The sequence below is a fragment of the Trichechus manatus genome, unplaced genomic scaffold, assembly GCF_000243295.1.
Source record: "Trichechus manatus latirostris isolate Lorelei unplaced genomic scaffold, TriManLat1.0 scaffold00015, whole genome shotgun sequence".
NCBI lineage: Eukaryota > Metazoa > Chordata > Mammalia > Sirenia > Trichechidae > Trichechus > Trichechus manatus.
The window spans coordinates 25,998,104-26,016,333 of record NW_004443951.1 but is presented as its reverse complement, the minus strand read 5'-3'; the positions used below and the strand labels follow the sequence as shown (position 1 = coordinate 26,016,333).

Below are 18,230 nucleotides of genomic sequence, written 5' to 3'. Positions count from 1 at the left end.
CTTCCCAAAGGCCTGGGTCTGCATCCCAGAGTCCCTGGGGAGGGCCCAGGGATGCCCATGCTGCTAAGCAGCCAGGCCAGCAGCTGCATCTGTGGCCCCTGCTAACTATGCCCCCTGCTTAGTTGCTTCCTGACCACAGAGGAGCCACAGTGCATAACGCAGGATGTTAAGGCATGCTGAGCCTATGGCCCCTCTTCCTAGGGGCCGGGGAACTAAGCAATGGTCCATTTACTTATGGGGTGTGAAGAGTACACCCAGCAGTGAGTCTCCCACCTCTGCCTTCTGGCATCAAGCCAACCAGGCTCCCCCACTGGAGCTGTTCTACCCCAAACCCAACCTTTCATGCAGGCCCTGAGCCCTGGCCCAGCAGCCATGGCGGTCATGTCCCAAGAAGCTGAGCTCCAACTTCCTGTCCTAACAGGAAGAGGGTGAGAAAGAGGAAAGAGGGTGGGTCCCAGCATCTACCAAGCCTGGGCTTCGTACCCCAGCTCTGCCTCTGACTGTGGCCTTAGGCAAGGTACTTCCTCTCTCTGGCCTCGTTTTCCTATCCACAAAATGGACAACCTAAAACCTTCCAGCCAGGTTGTTGGGAGGAGTAAGGGGCCATGTGTGTGAAGCTCCTGGCACAAGAGGCCAGATGCCAACTAATAACAACTAAAACGTAGAGAGTTCATTCTGTGCCAGTCCACTAAGCTCTGCCTTGGTTCCAGACCAGGCAGATAGGTTCCTGGACCCCACTGAATGGCCACCATGATCATCACAGCCACTAGGGAAGGCCAGGTGCAAGGGGCCCCATCCCACCTTCCCAGTTTGCTCACCCCAGGCCCAAACAGGGAAAGGGACTTATCTATGGCCACCTAGGGAGTCAAGCAAAGATGAGGTCAGAGCCCAAGCCTCCCCTTCCCAGTCGGGCTGACCCCGTCACACAATCTGATGAGACCAAGTGAGGCGAGCCCGGGAGATGGAGCGGCAAAGCAGGGGTCCCAGGGATGGGCCTTCACATGGGGGAAGCAAACAGCTCAGCAGCAAAATCCACAGAGTGAAGTTTATTCCCAACAAAGGTCCCCTCCCCCCTCCCCAGCCCGGGAAGGGACAAACAGGCCAGGGTGAAGATGGGACTCCAGTGGCTGAGGGGGCCTCCGAGAAACAGGGTGGGACCCTGGCCCCCAAGCCATGCCATATGTGGCGCCTCCAGCCTAGCTGAGTCCACTGTGCCTCCCTGCCCAGCCCTCGGGAGAGGGGAGGGGGTGCCGGCTCCTGGGTTGTTCCAAAGTGGAGTGTGAAAATAGAGAGATATATATATTTATACGTAGTGGGCAGTCCGGTGTGGCACTCACACCTCTGTCTGAAAGTCACCGTCCGGTGGCTCTGTGGGCTCCCAGGCCGCTGCCCGGTGCAGGGCCAGCCGCTCTCGGGGCTTGGAGGGCAGCGAGCCCAGCGTCATAGACTTGAAGGTGCTCCAGCTCTGATGTCGCCGCTGTTGGGACAGGCCAGGACGCTCCCCTGGGCTGGGCTTTTCCTGTGGGGGGTGGGGGTGGGAAGGGCCCATGGAGATCCATGGGCCAATACCCTCTCACCCGTTGTACAGAAGAACAAACTGAGGAGGCCAAGAGGGCCAGGGATGCCTAAAATCACAAAGTACTTGTGTGGCACAAACGGTTAACCGTTCGACTACTAGTCAAAAGGTTGGTGGTTCGAACCCATCCAGAAGCACCTCGGAAGACAGACCTGGCAATCTGCTTCCAAAAGTAGAGCCGCTCTACTCTGCACACATGAGTTGGAATCAACTGATGGCAACTAACAACAACAGAGCAAGCAGGCGCCAAGGAAGGGTATGAATCCAGATCCACCAGGCTGCAGAGTTAGGGCTCCTGACCCTGTGCCCAGTGGCGCCCTGGGACCACGACTCCTGTCTGCCCACCCTCCCTCAAGATCCTGGTGGAGCCTCATCAGTGCCCACCATCTGTGGCCCTTCCTACCCCTAGCAGCCCGAGAACTGTAGGTCATGCTGTGGGAGAGGCCTTGGGGGAGACGGGATGAGGTCGGCCAGGCCAGGGAGGAGAGCCGGTAGGGAATGAGTCCCTTGGAGCCCACCTCACGCCCTAGCCCAGGGACTTACTCTGAACACACTCTGCTCGGCCACCCCACCCAAGGACATACTCCACCATTTCTCCCTCTACAACGGGGGCCACCTGTCAGGGCCCAACCTGAGGGGCCACTGGTTTAGCCCAGGCCTCGTGTACCAGGTCGATCCCTGAGCTTCATGGCAGGGGCAGCCCCAGGGAGGAGCCCTCACCTTGGCCGTGGACTGGCTATGGTATCGGTCGAACGTGTGGAACTTCTGGTTGAGCTCGTGGTAGAGTTCCGAGTGCCGTTTCCGGGTGTGCATCACCTTCTAGGAGCCACACGGTGTCAAAGAAGGTCTGTCCCCCAACAGCACTGTGACCCCCACCCAGGACAAAGGACAAGGCATCCTGGGCTCCCTGCTGCTGGCCTGCCTGCTGCTGACCCCTCTGGGACAAGGTCTGGCTCTCTTTCCACCCCAGAGCCATGGGCTGGGGCAGGGAGGGAATGTTGGGAAGATCCCACAGAAAACACGGGCTTGGGATCCTGGGGTCAGGCTCCGTGATGGGGCTTGGGCCCTTTTAGGAGTGGCAGTCCAACCCTCCAGGAACAGATACCACAGACAGATGCCCCTTCTCGATACACACATACAACACACACACACTGTCAGTGCTTACCTCAAAGTCCAGGTCTGAGTACCGTAACTTCTTTCGCTGGGAAGGAGCAACAAGGAAGCAGGCAAGGAGGAGAAAGCTTTTCACCCCATGAAGGGGCTAAAAAGCCAGGAAACCTGGCACCCCAGGGGTCTTCCCACTGCTCCTTTCCCCAAGCCCAGACCCAGAGCTGACAGACAATGTTTGTAAGGCAGAGCCCCTGCGGCTGTGGACACAGGGAATGAGGTGCTGAGGCTCAGGCCCCAGGCCCACATCCCCTCCTGCCGCTGCAACACACACATGCCAGAAACTGTGGGCAGACACTCACAGGGAGCATCAAACACACAGACATGCCCAGAAACATGGCTGCACACACACACGGGCCAAATGTCACCATGCAGACTGCCAATGTGGCAGGGACACGGATTCCCACGTGGGATCCGGAGCAGATGCTCATTCCTTTGTGAACGGGATTCCACTCCTGTCCTGCCCCATCCTCCCATTCTCTCTGCCAGCTACACACTCCCCTCTCCATGGAACCTTCCACTTCTGCAAACACAGGGACTCGGGTTTTCTGAAACCTTCCTTTGACCCTACCTTGTCCCTTTTCCCGCCAAACCTTCCTGGCCTCCCACTCCCTAATGCCTCCCTTGGCCATTACTCATCCAAAACCATCTTCATGGCCCCAACAACCTACACAGTGTCCATGCTGCTCAAGGAAGAGGCCTTAGAGTTCGAGAATGTTGGCACTGTGAGGACTCATGAGACCAAGGCCCACTTTCCCATGCTACAGATCAGGAAACTGAGGCCCAGGGAGGGGAAGGGGCTTGCCCTAAATCCCTCAGGGGGAAAGGTAAGACCACACTCTGGACCTCCCCAGTCCCGGGCCCCAGCGGACATGCTCACCATCACTGGCATCCAAGACACCACACACCTGGCTTCCTCCCACCTCCCTGCCCATGCTTTCTCTGCTGCCCACCCTGGCTTCTCTAATACTAGGCCCTCGTGCTCTGCCCTGGGACTCCTCTCCTGCCCCTCACCACTCACATGTGCCTCCTCCCCACTCCCGGCCACATCTCTCTTTCCGGAAGCACCAGGACACCCTCCGCCCTCCAACGTCCCACAGGCACCGAAAACATAGCTTGTGTCCAACTGAATAAACCTATAATTCCCTGCCCCCAAACCTGCTCTTCCGCCTCCACCCCATTGCCGATGCACACAACAGAATTCTGGACATCGTCTGGGACCCCTCAGAATGCTGCCACGTTGACTGCTACCTCCCACACGAGGAGCGAACACTGGCCCCTCCTCATGGCCCCACTGCAGGCAGGTGTCCACAGAACAAACCCTGCCGATGCTGAGCGCACCCCTCCCCAGTGGTGGTTTCAAGTTTTCAGCCTTTGTTACGCCTTCCTGTTTTTGCCATCTGTAGCAGGAGCAAGCACCAAATGTTCAAGATACGCTTTGGGGAAAAACTAAACTCGCGAACAGTCTAGCTGCTTAGTTTTTTTTTATGTGGAGGACCGAAGCAGGCTTCTGAAGACGAACCTGAGCAGCCAACCGTGTCTGAGCTATGACTCCTGCCCCCTTCCTTATCCACATCCCCCTCGTCCCTCCGATTAGAGTTCTACGGCCGCTGAGAGCAGGTCACTATCGCCTGCTTGTCCCCAGTGTCAGCCCGGGGCTGGGCACTCTGCCGGGAGCAGGCCTGAGGAGGCCAGAGGGAAGAGAGGTGTCCGCAGAAAACACACAGTTGGGTACAGAGGGCCTTGCAGTTTCTCAGGAAGAGATGGTCTATTACCACTGGCCGATGGGCAGTACTGGAGCCCCAGTGGCGCAGTGGTTAAGAGCTAGGCTACTAACCAAAAGGTGGCAGTTTGAATCCACCAGCTGCTCCATGGAAACCCTATGGGGCAGTTCTACTCTGTCCTATAGCGTCTCTATGAGTTGGAATTGACTCAATGGCAACAGGTTATGGGCAGTACCACAGGCTGATTGCAGGGATGACAAGAGCAGAAATTTCCAATTACCTAGCATTTCCTACCTGCTCCACACAGAGCCAAATCTTTTACATCACTCAATTAACCGAACTCTACAAAGAGACTCTGCGTTATCCTCTCTTTACAAATGAGGAAACTGAGGCTCAGAGACATTAAGCGATATGCTCAAGATGTCACTAATGCCCAGCAGATCCCAGGTTTGAACTCGGATCTGCGTCACCGAGAGGCCCAGGCTTTTAATCCCCATTGTGTAGTGCCCCTGAAAATACATGCCTTGCCTGAGCCACAGTATCTTTAAAGGAGGACCCATTCTAACCTGTTACTCCAAAGTAGGCACCAAAGCAAGAGTGAGTGAATCAGGAAGTGCATTCTCAGTGCAGGAAGTCCAAGCCCACTTGAGGAATTGAGAGAAGTTGGGATACGCTTGGCGCTGCCAAGGCACTTGGAAGATAGGCCTGGCAATCTGTTTTCAAAAGGTCTAAAAAACTAACTGACCCGTTGCCATCAAGTCAATTCCGACTTATGGTGACCCCATGTGTTACAAAGTAGAACTGCTCCACAGGGTTCTCTTGGCTATAATCTTTATGGAGACAGATCGCCAGGCATTGCTTCCAAGGAGCTGCTGGGTAAGTTCGAACCGTCAAACTTTAGGTTAGTAGTTGAGCACAAATCGTTTGTACCATCACAGCCTTGAAAACCCTATACAGCAGTTCTGCTCTGCACACGTGGGGTCGCCATGAGTTAGAATCGACTTGACAGCAAATGACAACAAGAACAAGCCATGAGCACAGGAAGAAATGTGCAGTGTACACACTCCCAGTGACTTTGGACAAAGGTGCTTCTCTGGGGAGGCTGCCCATTGTCCCCCCCCCAGGTGCAGTCAGTGACTTAGACACAGTCCCAGGCATACAGGGGCAGGCCTCCCACCCCCACCCACGGCCCTACTGCCCCTCACCTCCAGGGAGCCCAGCTTCATGGTGGAGCCAGGCACGGTGCGGGGCATGGTCCGGCTGCGCTCCCCAGGCTCGGGCACTTGGCGGGCACTGGGTGTTGGTGGTGGCGGTTGAAAGGTCATCCCATAGGGGTTCTGCAGAGACCCATAGGCAGGGCCCAGGCCCAGGCTCGAGTGGTCCACGGACAGGAAGCTGGGGTAGCCTTCGGTGTGGGCCATCGCCTTGGCAGCCCTCCGAGGGGTGCCCTCGGGCCGGGCCCGTGGGGGTTCCTCCCCAGCTCCACCCCCACTGCCAGGCTGCAGGCTCAAAGTCCGCCGGGGCAGCACCATGTAGTCCCCCTCGGGGCCTGGCTCTGCCGGCCGCAGCCACGTGAGGTCCAGCTGCCGCAGGCCACCCTCCCCACACATGTACACAGGGTTGGCCTCCTGGGGCGGCGGCTCCCCCAGCCCTGGTGAGGCTGCCATGGGCACCAGGATGTTCCCAGGGAGTGGTGAGAAGCTGAGGCTGCCCTCGGGGCCCATGAGGCAGGACTTGGGCTCCTCGTCCTCATCCAGGGACAGGCGGGACAGTGTGCCCGTGATGGTGGATGGATTGCAAGTGCTGACCTCCTTGAACAGAACTGGGGACAGGAGTGGGAGGGAGGGGTAAGTCCTGGGAAGGAGGAGCCCACAGATGCCCTTGCCCAGCTAGATGGGTTCCAAGCCCCTGAGCTTGGACGAGGGAGGAAACTGAGTCCTGGAGAGACGGTTGGGTGCTGGCACTCTCAGGGTAACTGGTCCTCTCTCCCACACCAGAAGGGGTGAGAACATGACAAGAAACCAAGCCAAGGCCCAGCTCCCACAGTGCCCTGTGAAGGCGCTGACCTCTGACCCCGCAGCCCTAAGGGTGTCAAAAGGGCCTTACTACCCTCTCCCCTTCAGCTCCTCTCCAAGAGACAGAACGGCAAAGAGATCCCCCTAAGAATCATGGAATGATAAGATGATGTGACAGCCCTATGTGCCAAGCACCCTGCTAAACACCTGATGACCCCTAATTCATTTAAGCCTCCCACCCACCCTGGGACGATGGTATTCTCTCCCTTACAAGTGTGTTAACTGAGGCTCAGAGAGCTTAAGTTGCTTACCCAAGGTCACACAGTAAATGGGGTTCACAGCCTTGAATTCAACTCAGGGCTGTCTGACTTGAGGCTGGACTTGGGACAGACCCCCTAAGGGCCTACCATGATGGGGCTTGGGGGCTCCCCTTTTTGCCTATTCCTGGGACCATTCTCCACTCTGCCCCACAGACTCACCTGTCTGACAAGCCAGATCCACATCCTTTTCAAAGTCTGACTATAGGCAGAGAGGGAGAGAGCAGGTGGGCAGAGGGAGGATCAATGTATCAGGGTGGGAGGGGGCTCACCCCTCCCTACCCACCTCCGCTCAGTTGGCCTGCCAGAGGGGCTGCCCAAGGAATCTGCCCAACAGAACCCAGAGGGGCCCCAGACAGGCTCTACTCCAGCCCTACCTTATAGGTGGGGAAACTGAGGCAGGGAGGGGGAAGGACTTGTGTCACCTAGTTGTCAGTGGCTGAGCCTGAATCAAACCTGGTCTCTGTCCCCTCCCTGCTGTGGATGGAGAGGGGAGTGGCCTGGGGCAGGGGAGTGGAGGGGCACCCGGAATCTACCCTTACCTGCCTGGCCTCCTCACTCACCAAGATCTGCAGCTGCCCGTTCTTACAGGAGTCAGGGGAGTCCTCACTCTCATCAGCCCGGCACACGCCCATCTGGCACTTGACCACATCCTGGACCTGGGGCAGAGGGTGCCTGCTGGGTCTGAGGACGCCACAGGGGCCCTGCCACAACCAGCTGTGCCTCCCACCCCAGGCACCCAGGCAGGTGTGGAAGAAAAGAAGCTCAGACAGGAAGGAAGGTGATGACACCTGGGTTGGATCACAGCAGAGGAGGAATCCCAAGAGACCAGAAGGCCAAGGACAAGGATGGGGTACAGCCGATGGGGCTTGGGGCTTTCACAGCTTTGACATCAAGGGCTGCCCGGCTGGAGGCCTGAAGCTGGGCCTTGAGATGCTGTCCTCACTGTAACCCCGCTGTCCCTCCCAGGGCCTCAATCCTCCCCATCTGCACGGTGGGGAAGAGAGACTGGACTGGCATGACAAGGGAACAGGGCAGTCAGGAGGCAGCGAGGCCCAGCCCCACCTCTCGGCGCAGGAAACAGTGCACAGCGGTGATGACAAAGCCCTGCGCAGAGTTGAAGACAGCGAAGAGGGCCTGGAAGAGGACGGAGCGGCGGTCTGTCATGGCCAGGACGGCGGACATCCAGGTGAGCGCCAGCAGGGGCAGCACCACACAGGAGCTCCAGAGCGAGGCCCTAAGGGGGGACAACAGCAGAGGGTCCCTCAGGGTGACACTCCAAGGGACAGGGTGGGCTGGGCCTGGGCCTCCACCCAGCTTGGGGCCCTCAAACTGACCAAGACCAGCAGAGCCCCAAGAGCCAGGACCTCAGGAATGTCCCCCCACAGAGAGGGACTGAGAAGCCAGAAAAACAGAACAGAGACAGGGAATGGAGAACTGTGGGCCACAGCAAGGACCAGAAGGGGTGAGAGAGACAGACACACAGACACAGTGAGACTGAGTGGGAGACCGAGGCAGCTTCAGGGGACAGAGGTGGAGAAGGTGGAAGTAGACAGCAGGAGAGAAGAGGAGGCAGCAGACAGACGCAGGTGTCAAGAGTTTCAGCCCCAATTTGCACAGAATCATCTGGGGAGCTTTACAAAAATGCACAGGCCTGGGCCGCTTCCCCAGAGAGTCTGATTCAGAGGCTGGGAGAGGAGGAGAGGATGAGGGACAGAGAGATGACAGACACAGTGAAAAAGCATGAGACAGATAGAGACACACAGACTGAAAGATTACATAGGCAGAGTGCGTGGAGGACGTAACAGGGCACAAATCTTTGGGGAGACAGTGGGGCTGGGGCTAGGCCAGAGATGCAGAGGCTCTTCCCCCTCAGCTCCCCAGGGAAGAGGTGCCAAGCCCCCTTCCAGGGGCTGCTCAGAGGACCTGGGCAAAGAGATCATAGCTGGGGCTGCAGGCAAAGGGAGGTCAGGGCCAAACCCAAACATCCAGCTTCTTGCTAGGGGAGGGCAAGGAGATGGGCCCTGGCATGGAGGCATCAACCCCTCCACTTCCCCCTTGCTACAGCCCACAAGGGCACAGTAGGGGCAGCCTTGCCCTACTGGACCAGGTGCCATCCCGAGCCCACTCTGCCTCATGAACACCCCCAGGTCCCTAACAGGCACATCAGGCAAGTCATGCAAGCGCAGTTCCAGACAGAGCAGAGGGTGGCCCTGTTCTGCAGAGGCGGCCAGGGGAGGCCAAGGCAGAGAGCCCGGCAGGGGGCCAAGACCTGCCCTAGGGAGAGCCGTTCAGCCTGGCAGAGGGCGACATAGTGGTCTCTGCAGACCCTGGGGGCAGAGCCAAGACCACCAGGAGGCTAATCACAGTAATAAGAGCTACCATTGATGAACCACCAATCCTTGGCCGGGCCCTACACTGAACACTTTACATACATTATTTCACATCGTGATCAAAACTCCAAGAAAAAGGCATAGGGGTTATTATCCCAATTTACAGATGAGAAAACTGGAGTTTGCTCAGCTGGGCAGAGGCAGAGCTGGGACGCAAACCTAGCTTGGCTCACCCCAAAGCCCAAGTCCTTAACTGCAAGTTCAGACAGACTGGGTCAGAGAGAGGCAGGTGCCAGTCCAAGTTAAGAGGAAGCTTTCTACTATGCAGAACTTCCCCTCGATGGCGCCAGCCGCCTCCAGAGGCAGTGAGCTCCCTGCCCCTGGAAGTGTGCGAGAGAAAGCAGACCTCCACTGGTCAGGGTGGCTCAGGTGGATTTCTGACTCTGGGTGGGAGGTTGAGCCTGAGGCCCTTGTGGATTCATTCTCCTCTTGCAGGGCTGAGATCTCAAGATTCTTGGCTGCCAGGAGGTCGCAATGAAATCATTCTCTACCTCCCTGACTCTGTCTCCGATTACTAGTGAGATTCAATGGCTCTGAAATTCTAAGTCTCAGACTCTGTGACAGATGATAAGACTTGATGATTCACTCATTTTAACATTCTTTGCTTCTGATTGTCTTATTCTAAGATTCTATCGTTCTAATTCTGAGGTTCTATGGCTCAAAAATTTAAGCGCCTAAGATTCTATGAGCCTCTGTGGGGTGAGGGTGTGAGGAGGAAGAGTCGAAGCTATGCCTGGATAGAGCATAAGCCAGGGATGGGGGTGGGGGCAGGGGTGGGCACAGGAACCCAGCGTCCCAGGAGACAGACATTCACTCCTCATCACCCCTGGCCACCCAATGCCAAGCCCTTGAGAGCGTGTGGCAGTTGGCAAGGTGGGGCCAAGCTTTCTCAGCACTGGGCTGACATCCCACCTCCCCCCACCGTGAGCACTGCCCCCCATTCCTTTGCCCGCCCCCATCCCCACCGCCCTCCAGGGGGCACGACTAACATGGCATTCCTGGCCGAGGCTGAGCTGAGCAGGGGGCTGGGGACCGCTCCACACGCTGAGCAGGGGAGGAGCAGGCTGGCCCAGGGGCACCGCTCCGACCTCAGGGGCGGCACAGACATGGGAGAAGGGGAAACACACGGGAAGCCGGGAGGGTACAGGGGCAGAATGCACCCAAGTGGAGGGAGGGGGAGGGCAGATGAGAGAGAGAGAGCTGAGTTAGGGTGGGTGATGGGCTGCAGCTGAGCACTCTAGGTGCCCACCTGGCCTGCGGCCTTGGGGCACCAAGGTCAGGGAGCCCCAGTCGGCCTCCTCAAGCCCTGAGTCTCCGAGAGAGCCCGCAGACCTCCCTCCCTGTACCATTCCCCTCAAGGCCAAGTCGCAGCACCCTCCTTACCCAGCCCTCTGCTTCTTGGATTTGTCTGAGATGCCATCCCGAGCCATGAGCTTGTTGAAGACAATGATTCCGATGAGCATGTTCACCTGGGGCCCAGGAAGGGGATGGGGGTGGGGGAAGACAGGATCACCAGGTGCCCTCCTGGCAAGGGGACCCCTACGTGGGATCTGAGGTGCAGGGAGGAGGTGGAGGGAGAGACAGCCTGACCCCCTTGGGCCACACCCTCCCAGGACACTGACAGGGACACATACCAAGACAATGACAGCTGCAGGGCCGACAAAGGCATAGAGTAGGCCACCCTCCAGGGAGAGCCAGCAGCTGGAGTGGAGGGAGGGGAGGTAGTATCAGACACTCAGCAGCCTCCCTTCCCATCCTCAAATACCATTTCGGCTGTACATCCCTCAGTCCCCCCAGGCTGCCACAACCCTGCCTTCGATGGGGACCAAGCCCCAGACAGGGTTACAGTGAGCCATTGGCCCTTGCTGAGCCTTAGTTTCCCCTCCAACAAAGGCCAAGAATATCAGACCCAGCCCCCGGGGACACCATGGGGACAAAACAAGGCTGTCCCCTGAGCTAGGTGGTTCTTAGATATGATCCAATCCTAGTGCATCCTTTTACAGTCAGGGAGACTGTGGCTCAGAGTCAGGAGGGTTTTGCCCCAAGTCTCCCAGAAGGCAGTGGCCAGGATTTCAGCTTGAGAAGGCTCAATTCCCTGAGCTGGTCCCACTGACCCCCACTGCCTACCACGGGAGGCCCACGTACTAGCTGGATGTACCGTATCCTTTGGTGCGGGTAAAGCCAACAGACACAGCCACCACCAGGGCAGGCAAACCTGGGGAACCAGGGGGAGCCAGAGTGAGGTGGTCCTCTCATCTTCCCAGACCCCAGCCCAGCAGTCCCTGTGCCCAGCGGCAGAGCCCAGCACTAGCCCTGCTCACCCCAGCCCAGGCAGAGGAAGCGCTTGCGAACAAGGCGGGTGCGCATCCGGCCGATGACAGCCAGGTAGGACTGCCAGGCCTCGGTGAGCACCCAGCAAAAGGAGGAGAGGAAGAAGAAGTGCAGGAAGGCGGCTGTCATGGTGCACACGCCCTGCAGGGAGAGGTGAAGGGAGGTGTGGTCCTGAGCAGCCGCCAGGGCAGGAGGTGCCAGGCTTCCCACGCCCACTGCTGGACGCTGCCATGGCCGCCCACCTGAGCCCCGCCCCCCACAAAGCCCTGCCAGGTGCCCCCGCCTTCCTGCACCCACACACAGCACGACACAGGCCTGGTGACACGCACACAGCACTCAGCATCCGGGGAGGCGGGCAGGCAGGCTGCCCACGCACAGACGGGGCTTCCAGGGAGGGGGACAGACAGGAGCACCGCCACGTCATGGCCAGGCGGGCCCCACTCCTGGCGCTTATGGTGCTGGCACTGTGCAGAGAAGGCCGAGGGGGCAGAGGGAGCAGCCAGCACAGGCCATCCACATGCAGGTGGCGAAGGAGGCCTCGTGCAGGCTCCCACATGTCGCAGACACGAGGAGGCCCAGGCTCCGCAAACACCACCCGCCCAACATGCGCACACGCAAGCACTCAGCACACGGCCACGTTCACAGATGTACACAGTCATCCCTCAAATACATACACACCCTCTCCAACACCCTCACGTATGCTCACACACACTTCACACACACCCCCTCACCCCGAGACACGGCTCGAGCGTACACAAACATCCATCGCTGAGTACCTACAACAAACACGTGCGCTGTGACCTGCTAACGCTCTCCATCCGCGCCCCCGGCACCCCCAGGAGCCTGCACCTGCCTTGCTCAGCACCCGGGACTGGCCCACGAGGATCAGGATGTTGGACGCCAGGATGGACAGGCAGAAGTTCAGCAAGATGATGGAGCGTTCGGATTTTATGAACCTGGAGGGCACAGTGGACACAGGGAGCTGGCTGCCCTGGGCAACCTGGTGTGGCTGCCCTCCTCCCGCCCCAGCTGCCCAGCACTAGGCCTACCTCCAGAAGGCAGCATAGATGGCGAGCAGGGTGAGCAGTGCCATGCAGGACACGGCACAGCCAATCACGAGGGGCACCGAGGGGGAGCCCGCCAGCTCCAGTGTCTGGGGGAGGTGGGCGGACATTCAGATGGATTGTTGGGAAGCGGGGGCTGCCACTTTCCCCACACCCTGTCTAGTAGAGACTGGCAACCGCACCTTCCTCATGCCCCCAGGCAGAAGCGCACTCACCATTGTATTCACAGAGCAGACCCAGTCCCGCATGTGGATGCATTTACATGTAGCCACCACACTCTTCCACACACAATCATATATGCATGTGTGTGCACCATGTGCACACTCGCACAAGCTCTCCCACCATCCACACATTCCCAGGCACACATCATCATCTGTGAGCACCACCACAGGTGCACAGAGTCCCCTGTGCAATCACACAAGCGCACCTGCACAGATGCACATTCGGGAACATACAGGTGCCTGCCCACATGTTCACAGAGGGTGGCTGGCAGCCAGGCGCCTCCTCCCCTGCCCCAGCCCAGGCACCCTCTTCCACTCACCAGGTCCTTGGGTGGCTGGGCCAGCACGGCAAAAGTGGATAGGTGCTGGCATTGGCAGCGGGTGTGGGCTGCCTGGGTCTCCAGGGTCTGGCAGTTCTCAGTGTCCCAGTCCCCTGAGCTGGCATCTCTTAGGTGGAGGGACAGGTGGAGTGAACCCCAGCCCAGCTCTGTGGCCCTGCCCCCAGCGCTGACCACTGCCCAAGGGCAGGTAAAATCCACAGCAAGGCTACATCCAAGAATCAGGCGGGTGGGAGTCCCAGGATGTGCCCTTGGCCCTTAGGCCAAAGATGGCACCAAGTAACCCTATGGCCTTCCTGGCAGGAGACCCCTTCCTGTCGGAGGTGTCCTATGGCCTCACCCTTCCCACCCAGAGGCCCCACCCAACTCACACTCTTGAGTAGTCCCAGCTGGCACAATGGGGATCCGTGGTGCCCTGGGGAGCAGAAGATGAGTGTGGGGCGGGGGCTCCCCACCCCTGACCACCACCCAGCCTGCATGGCAAGCCCACACAGATCAGAAGTTCAGCTTGCCGCCAGTGGCAAACCATCTCCCCATCAGACAGGCCTTTGGCTGCCAGTGTTGGGGTGTGCCCAGGGTCCCAGCCAGGACCTCACTCACGTTGATGATGTAGGAGAGCTCCACTGTGATGAGGGGCTCAGCTGGGGGCTGCGTCGGGGGCCTCACAGTCACTGTCATCACCCGGGACGTGACGGCCAGCGGGGGCCTGGGGGCAGGTACTAAGGTCAGCTCCTGCCAGCAGGTGCCCAGACCTAGTCAGGAATCCTGAAGATGCTCAGGATGGGGGGTGGAGCCAAGGCTCATGGAAGGCCCAGAGCTCGGTGGAGCTCAGGGCTTCAGGTGAGGTCCAGAGCTCAGCCCACCCCTCCTCCAGACACCAGCAAAGGCCTGGGGAGCTACACGGACGTCTTTGAAAAGCACCTTTGTCCAGAGCCAGGAAAGGGGTCCCTGAGGGTGCAAGAGGCTGCAAACGCATCTCTCTGTGGCCAGCACAGGCTCATTCCCCCTTGCTCTCACCTGGGCCTTGCTGGACCCACTGTAGCCCCACCACCCCCTCCCTGGGACTCACCTGGGGGGTGGTAGGATGAGGCCGAGGGTGCGGTAAAGCACAGCACCAATCACAAAGTAGGAGGACTCATCAGGGTCTGCTGGGAGGAGGCGCTGGTGGGAGAAGCCTGGGCCCGTGGGCATGGTGCCTGGGCCCCTCCCCTGGCTGGGGCTGCCAGTGGCCCCAGGGGCAGCCGGCTTCCCTGGGGAGGAGAGCCTGAGCACCTCCTTGGGCAGGAAGAGGCGGTCCTCCGAGTGCCGCACCCAGTCCTTCATGCCCCGGCGGCCCCGCATGGGGAACGTGATGTCACTGGACACAGCCGAGATGGGCTCCCGCTGAATGCTGATCACTGTGGAGGGAGGGAGGGTTGGCAGGCAACACCAGGGAAGGAGAGAGACAGAGACACGGAGACAGACACAGGGGAAGGGACCGGTGTGGGGACAGGCACCAGGGAAGGTCGATGCAGACACAGAGGCAGGTACAGACAGAGGGTCGGGGGTGGTGGGCATACATGGAGACACAGAGAACACAGAGATGGAGAAGAGGAAGAAACGTGGAGAGAAAGATACAAATAGGGTTAAATGGGGAGCTACAGGGCCCAGAGAAAGAGGGAGGAAAATTGGAAGACGCCTCAAACCGTCCCGCCCACCCGGTGGCCTGGGCTCCCACCATGTGCAGCCCCCACAGCCTACCCCACCCTCCTTGTACCCAGGTTGTCCGTGACAATCAGAGAGCTCTGGAAGGCCTTGAGGGCATCGCCCACCAGGTGAATGAAGTCCTCCACAACACGGAGCAGGTGCACAGAGCCAGGAGACACCTGGGGACAGAGAGTGTGTAAAGGTCCAAGGTGGGGGTGGGTCATGGTGGGAGAAGCCTGGAAGCCCAGGCCCTCACCTGCTGGGCATCGTCCCACTTGTCCTTGTTCTCCGCGTCCACCATGAAGCTCACCACCTGGAAGAAGCGCTGGGGAGAGAGCAGTGAGTGTAGGGAGGCCCTAGACCCAGGGGGCGGGGGCTTCCCCACAACCGCCACACTTGCCACCCCCAGAAGACTGCCATGGGACATGACATCCCCCTCAGGCTGGGGCTTCTCCCCGCTCAGTCCTCCTTCCCTCAGTGGGGCAGGGCAGCACCTGCACGTCATCAGCCGAGGGCACATAAGTGGCCCTCTTGAAGGTGTCGGTGACGTTCCTCAGAATGTCCACAGAGAAAAGCAGGTCTCCGCTGTAGTAGGTGCGCCGGGCCAGCAGCTCCTGCAGGCTGCGCACCACCTGTGACATACCCTCACCCGCCAGCATGCGCTGTCCCTTGGCCAGGTGCTCCCGCAGCTGCAGCGACAGGGGGAGCTGCAGTCACCAGGAGCTGGGACAGGCCCTCACCCACCCCACCCCATCCTACCCACTGCCTGCATCCAGGGGGAGGGGAAGGCGGAAAGGGGCAGAGAGAGATGCTCAAAGGCGCTCACAGGGAGACAGAGTCTAAGAAAGAGACCCATAGAGAGAGAGAATCCCAAAAAGTACTTAAAAAAAGACTGAAATAGAAACACCTAGAGAAATAACGTGCTCAGATGTACATATCAAAGCTGCCAAGCACAGTATGGGAAACGGGTACCTCCCCATCCCAGAGGGATCATGCACACAAACACACACACACTCACACACAATCTCTCACAAACACAAGCTCCAAATGCAAATGCACAACAAATACTTGATTACAGTCAGACAAACAGGTACACACAGGTCACATTTGCTGACACCACTCCTGCCCCAGCCCTGGGCTGGGCACTGGGGACACAAACTCAACTGTGTCCCTCCCTTCAATCAGTTTGCAGTCCAGTGACAACACAGACACCTAGATGAGCACTCATAACACCTACTGAGAATTTGGGGGGCTGTAGAGCACGGAGGTGGGCACCAGGGATAAGAGAAGACACCTGAGAGTTGGGCCTCGAGGTATGAGTAGGAGTTTGCCGACAAGGAGAGGCACAGCCAGGCCAAAGTGGGCACAACATATGCCAAGGCACAGGGGCGTGAAAGAGACTTAAGTTCCCTCCACCCCTCCCAGAGTCCGGGACAGATCCTGTGTAGCCCCGCCCAGCAGGGCACACTCACTGACAAGTACAGGTAGCGGTACTCGTGGGAAATGCAGCGGGCAAAGCTGGGCAGCCCCCAGTATGCCACACCCTGGGCACTGAGGAGACAGCGGCGGCTGGCAGACCCTGCAGGGGGAGAGAACAGAGGGCTGGGCGTGGGACCGAGCTCTCACCCACCTCCCTCCACACTCAAGTTGGAGGCTCACAGAGGCTGGGGGCCCAGAAGGGACAGCTGCCAGGCCCTCACCTGAGGCATTGGGGGGGCACTTGTTGTAGATGATCTCGCCAGCAGCTGCCTTCTTCCACGTCATCAGCATCACGTACTCATCCCGGCACATCTCATGAAAGGCTGTGGGGGCAGAGGGAGGGGCTCAGCAGGGCCCACATGCTTCTTCCGCCTCCCAGGGTCATGCCGGGCAGTACCTGGACACCTCTTCTCACTGCAGGGCTTCACCTCCTCACCGGTGCCCTCACAGGGGTAGCCCTGCGTGCCCGTGGCCTGGCACATGCGGAAGCGACGCTGCCAGCCTGTGTCACACGTCTTGGAGCACAGGCTCCACGAGTTCCACGGCCCCCACTTGCCATCAGCAGCTGCAGGAAAGGAGAGGTGTGAGCGGTCCCAGGTGCCCCCACGGTCGGGGCTTCCACCTGCCACCCCTGCACTGAGCACTCACCCGGGCACTCAAGGTTGCTGCAGTCACGGGTGTCGGTGAGGGCACCCGTGCACGTGGCCCAGGCTGGGCCTGCCACACTGCACTTCCGGCTGCGCTGCTGGGTCCCGTTGGCACAGGACGTGGAGCATGGGCCCCAGGGACCCCATTCTAGCCACTGGCCTTCCACTGCATGGGGAGACAAAAGCACGGGTGGCCGTTGAGCAGGGGTGTGAGGACTAGGGAGCAGAGTACTGCAGGGGGACATCAGAGTCTGCTGGGCATTCAGGCTTGAGCCAGCCCCATGGAGGGGAGTGGATGAAGGGAAGCTGGAGTGAGCAGGTGGTGCCTGGGCCTCATACTGCCTGCCTGTCACCAGCTCCAGGAACAGGGGACACCTCTCCACTCATCACCAAGCCACACACTCTCGTCTCCTGGCAAGTGAAACAGGCTGCGGGGGCACCTTCTGATCTTTGCTCATACTTAAGCCCAGCTTTAGGATGCCTCACTGCCCAGCTGGCCATCAGCACCAAAGTGCTATAACCAACAAGGGCTGCCTAGGGCTTAGGGGATGGGGTGCTGGATGGGGTCACACTGCACCATCCCCAAGTCTGGGCTAGGGGTCACCTCCCACTCTGGCAGGTATACTTCTCCAGTCTCCCCATGCTTGGTCAAAGCTCCAGGGATCCCCAGGGGCACTGGACCTAACTGCCTCCCCTGGGTCTCCCGACCCCCACCCGGCTAGGCAGCGCCTGCCTGGAAGCCCACGGGCGCTACTGACCCGGGCAGGCAGCCATACTGCAGAGCTTAGTCTGCAGCTCAGGACCCTCGCAGGCCTTGCCGCCGTGCTGGGGGGGCACGCAGGTCCGCATCCGGCTCCGGGACCCCCGCCCGCAGCTGCGGGAGCACAGGCTCCAGGACCCCCACTCCTCCCACACGCCGTGCACTGCAAGGAAGCACGTGGCCAGTGGCTGGGCTGCACCTCGGCCCTGCCCACTGCCATCACCTGCCCGTCCACCCACCAATCAGGAGCTCGGCAGCTCTGCGACTGCTCCTCATTGGCTCTGCCCTGAGTTCTGTTGCCAGGGTGATTTCTCATGGCCTCAGGACTCTGCCCTTTGGTGGGGATAAAGAAGGCATAGGTTTCTAGTCCCAACTCACAAGGGGCAGCCCCTGTGGACACCTGGGCAGGGAAACTGGCCCAACTCAGGAAGGGAGCCAGGGGTCGCCCTCTCCTGAGGGCACAGGAAAGGCCCCAAGATCATTCCGTTCCCCATCCCACCCTCAGCCCCAGA

General features: G+C 59.4%; 1 protein-coding gene across 2 annotated transcripts in view; it reads right to left on the bottom strand.

Annotated features, from left to right (window-relative positions):
• Positions 1 to 1,108: 1,108 nt before the first annotated feature.
• Positions 1,109 to 18,230, bottom strand: part of ADGRB2 (adhesion G protein-coupled receptor B2) — a 31,749-nt gene continuing 14,627 nt past the window's right edge. The window contains exons 4-30 of one of the 2 annotated variants that reach the window (XM_012554252.2): positions 17,717 to 17,881; positions 16,960 to 17,124; positions 16,709 to 16,876; positions 16,533 to 16,634; positions 16,305 to 16,411; positions 15,327 to 15,521; positions 15,089 to 15,157; positions 14,903 to 15,011; positions 14,216 to 14,543; positions 13,747 to 13,852; positions 13,518 to 13,561; positions 13,129 to 13,255; positions 12,573 to 12,676; positions 12,377 to 12,479; positions 11,514 to 11,664; positions 11,338 to 11,407; positions 10,827 to 10,893; positions 10,576 to 10,661; positions 10,182 to 10,280; positions 7,865 to 8,036; positions 7,363 to 7,458; positions 6,962 to 7,001; positions 5,673 to 6,289; positions 2,742 to 2,777; positions 2,297 to 2,392; positions 2,120 to 2,176; positions 1,178 to 1,519 (exon numbers count right to left, since the gene is read on the bottom strand). In XM_012554252.2, coding sequence (XP_012409706.1) covers positions 1,334 to 1,519; positions 2,120 to 2,176; positions 2,297 to 2,392; positions 2,742 to 2,777; positions 5,673 to 6,289; positions 6,962 to 7,001; positions 7,363 to 7,458; positions 7,865 to 8,036; positions 10,182 to 10,280; positions 10,576 to 10,661; positions 10,827 to 10,893; positions 11,338 to 11,407; positions 11,514 to 11,664; positions 12,377 to 12,479; positions 12,573 to 12,676; positions 13,129 to 13,255; positions 13,518 to 13,561; positions 13,747 to 13,852; positions 14,216 to 14,543; positions 14,903 to 15,011; positions 15,089 to 15,157; positions 15,327 to 15,521; positions 16,305 to 16,411; positions 16,533 to 16,634; positions 16,709 to 16,876; positions 16,960 to 17,124; positions 17,717 to 17,881 — 3,665 coding nt within the window. In that variant the 3' untranslated portion in view covers positions 1,178 to 1,333. Of the gene's footprint in view, positions 1,520 to 2,119; positions 2,177 to 2,296; positions 2,393 to 2,741; positions 2,778 to 5,672; positions 6,290 to 6,961; positions 7,002 to 7,362; positions 7,459 to 7,864; positions 8,037 to 10,181; positions 10,281 to 10,575; positions 10,662 to 10,826; positions 10,894 to 11,337; positions 11,408 to 11,513; positions 11,665 to 12,376; positions 12,480 to 12,572; positions 12,677 to 13,128; positions 13,256 to 13,517; positions 13,562 to 13,746; positions 13,853 to 14,215; positions 14,544 to 14,902; positions 15,012 to 15,088; positions 15,158 to 15,326; positions 15,522 to 16,304; positions 16,412 to 16,532; positions 16,635 to 16,708; positions 16,877 to 16,959; positions 17,125 to 17,716; positions 17,882 to 18,230 lie in introns of both variants that reach the window. The other variant, XM_012554254.1, reaches the window with a different exon arrangement.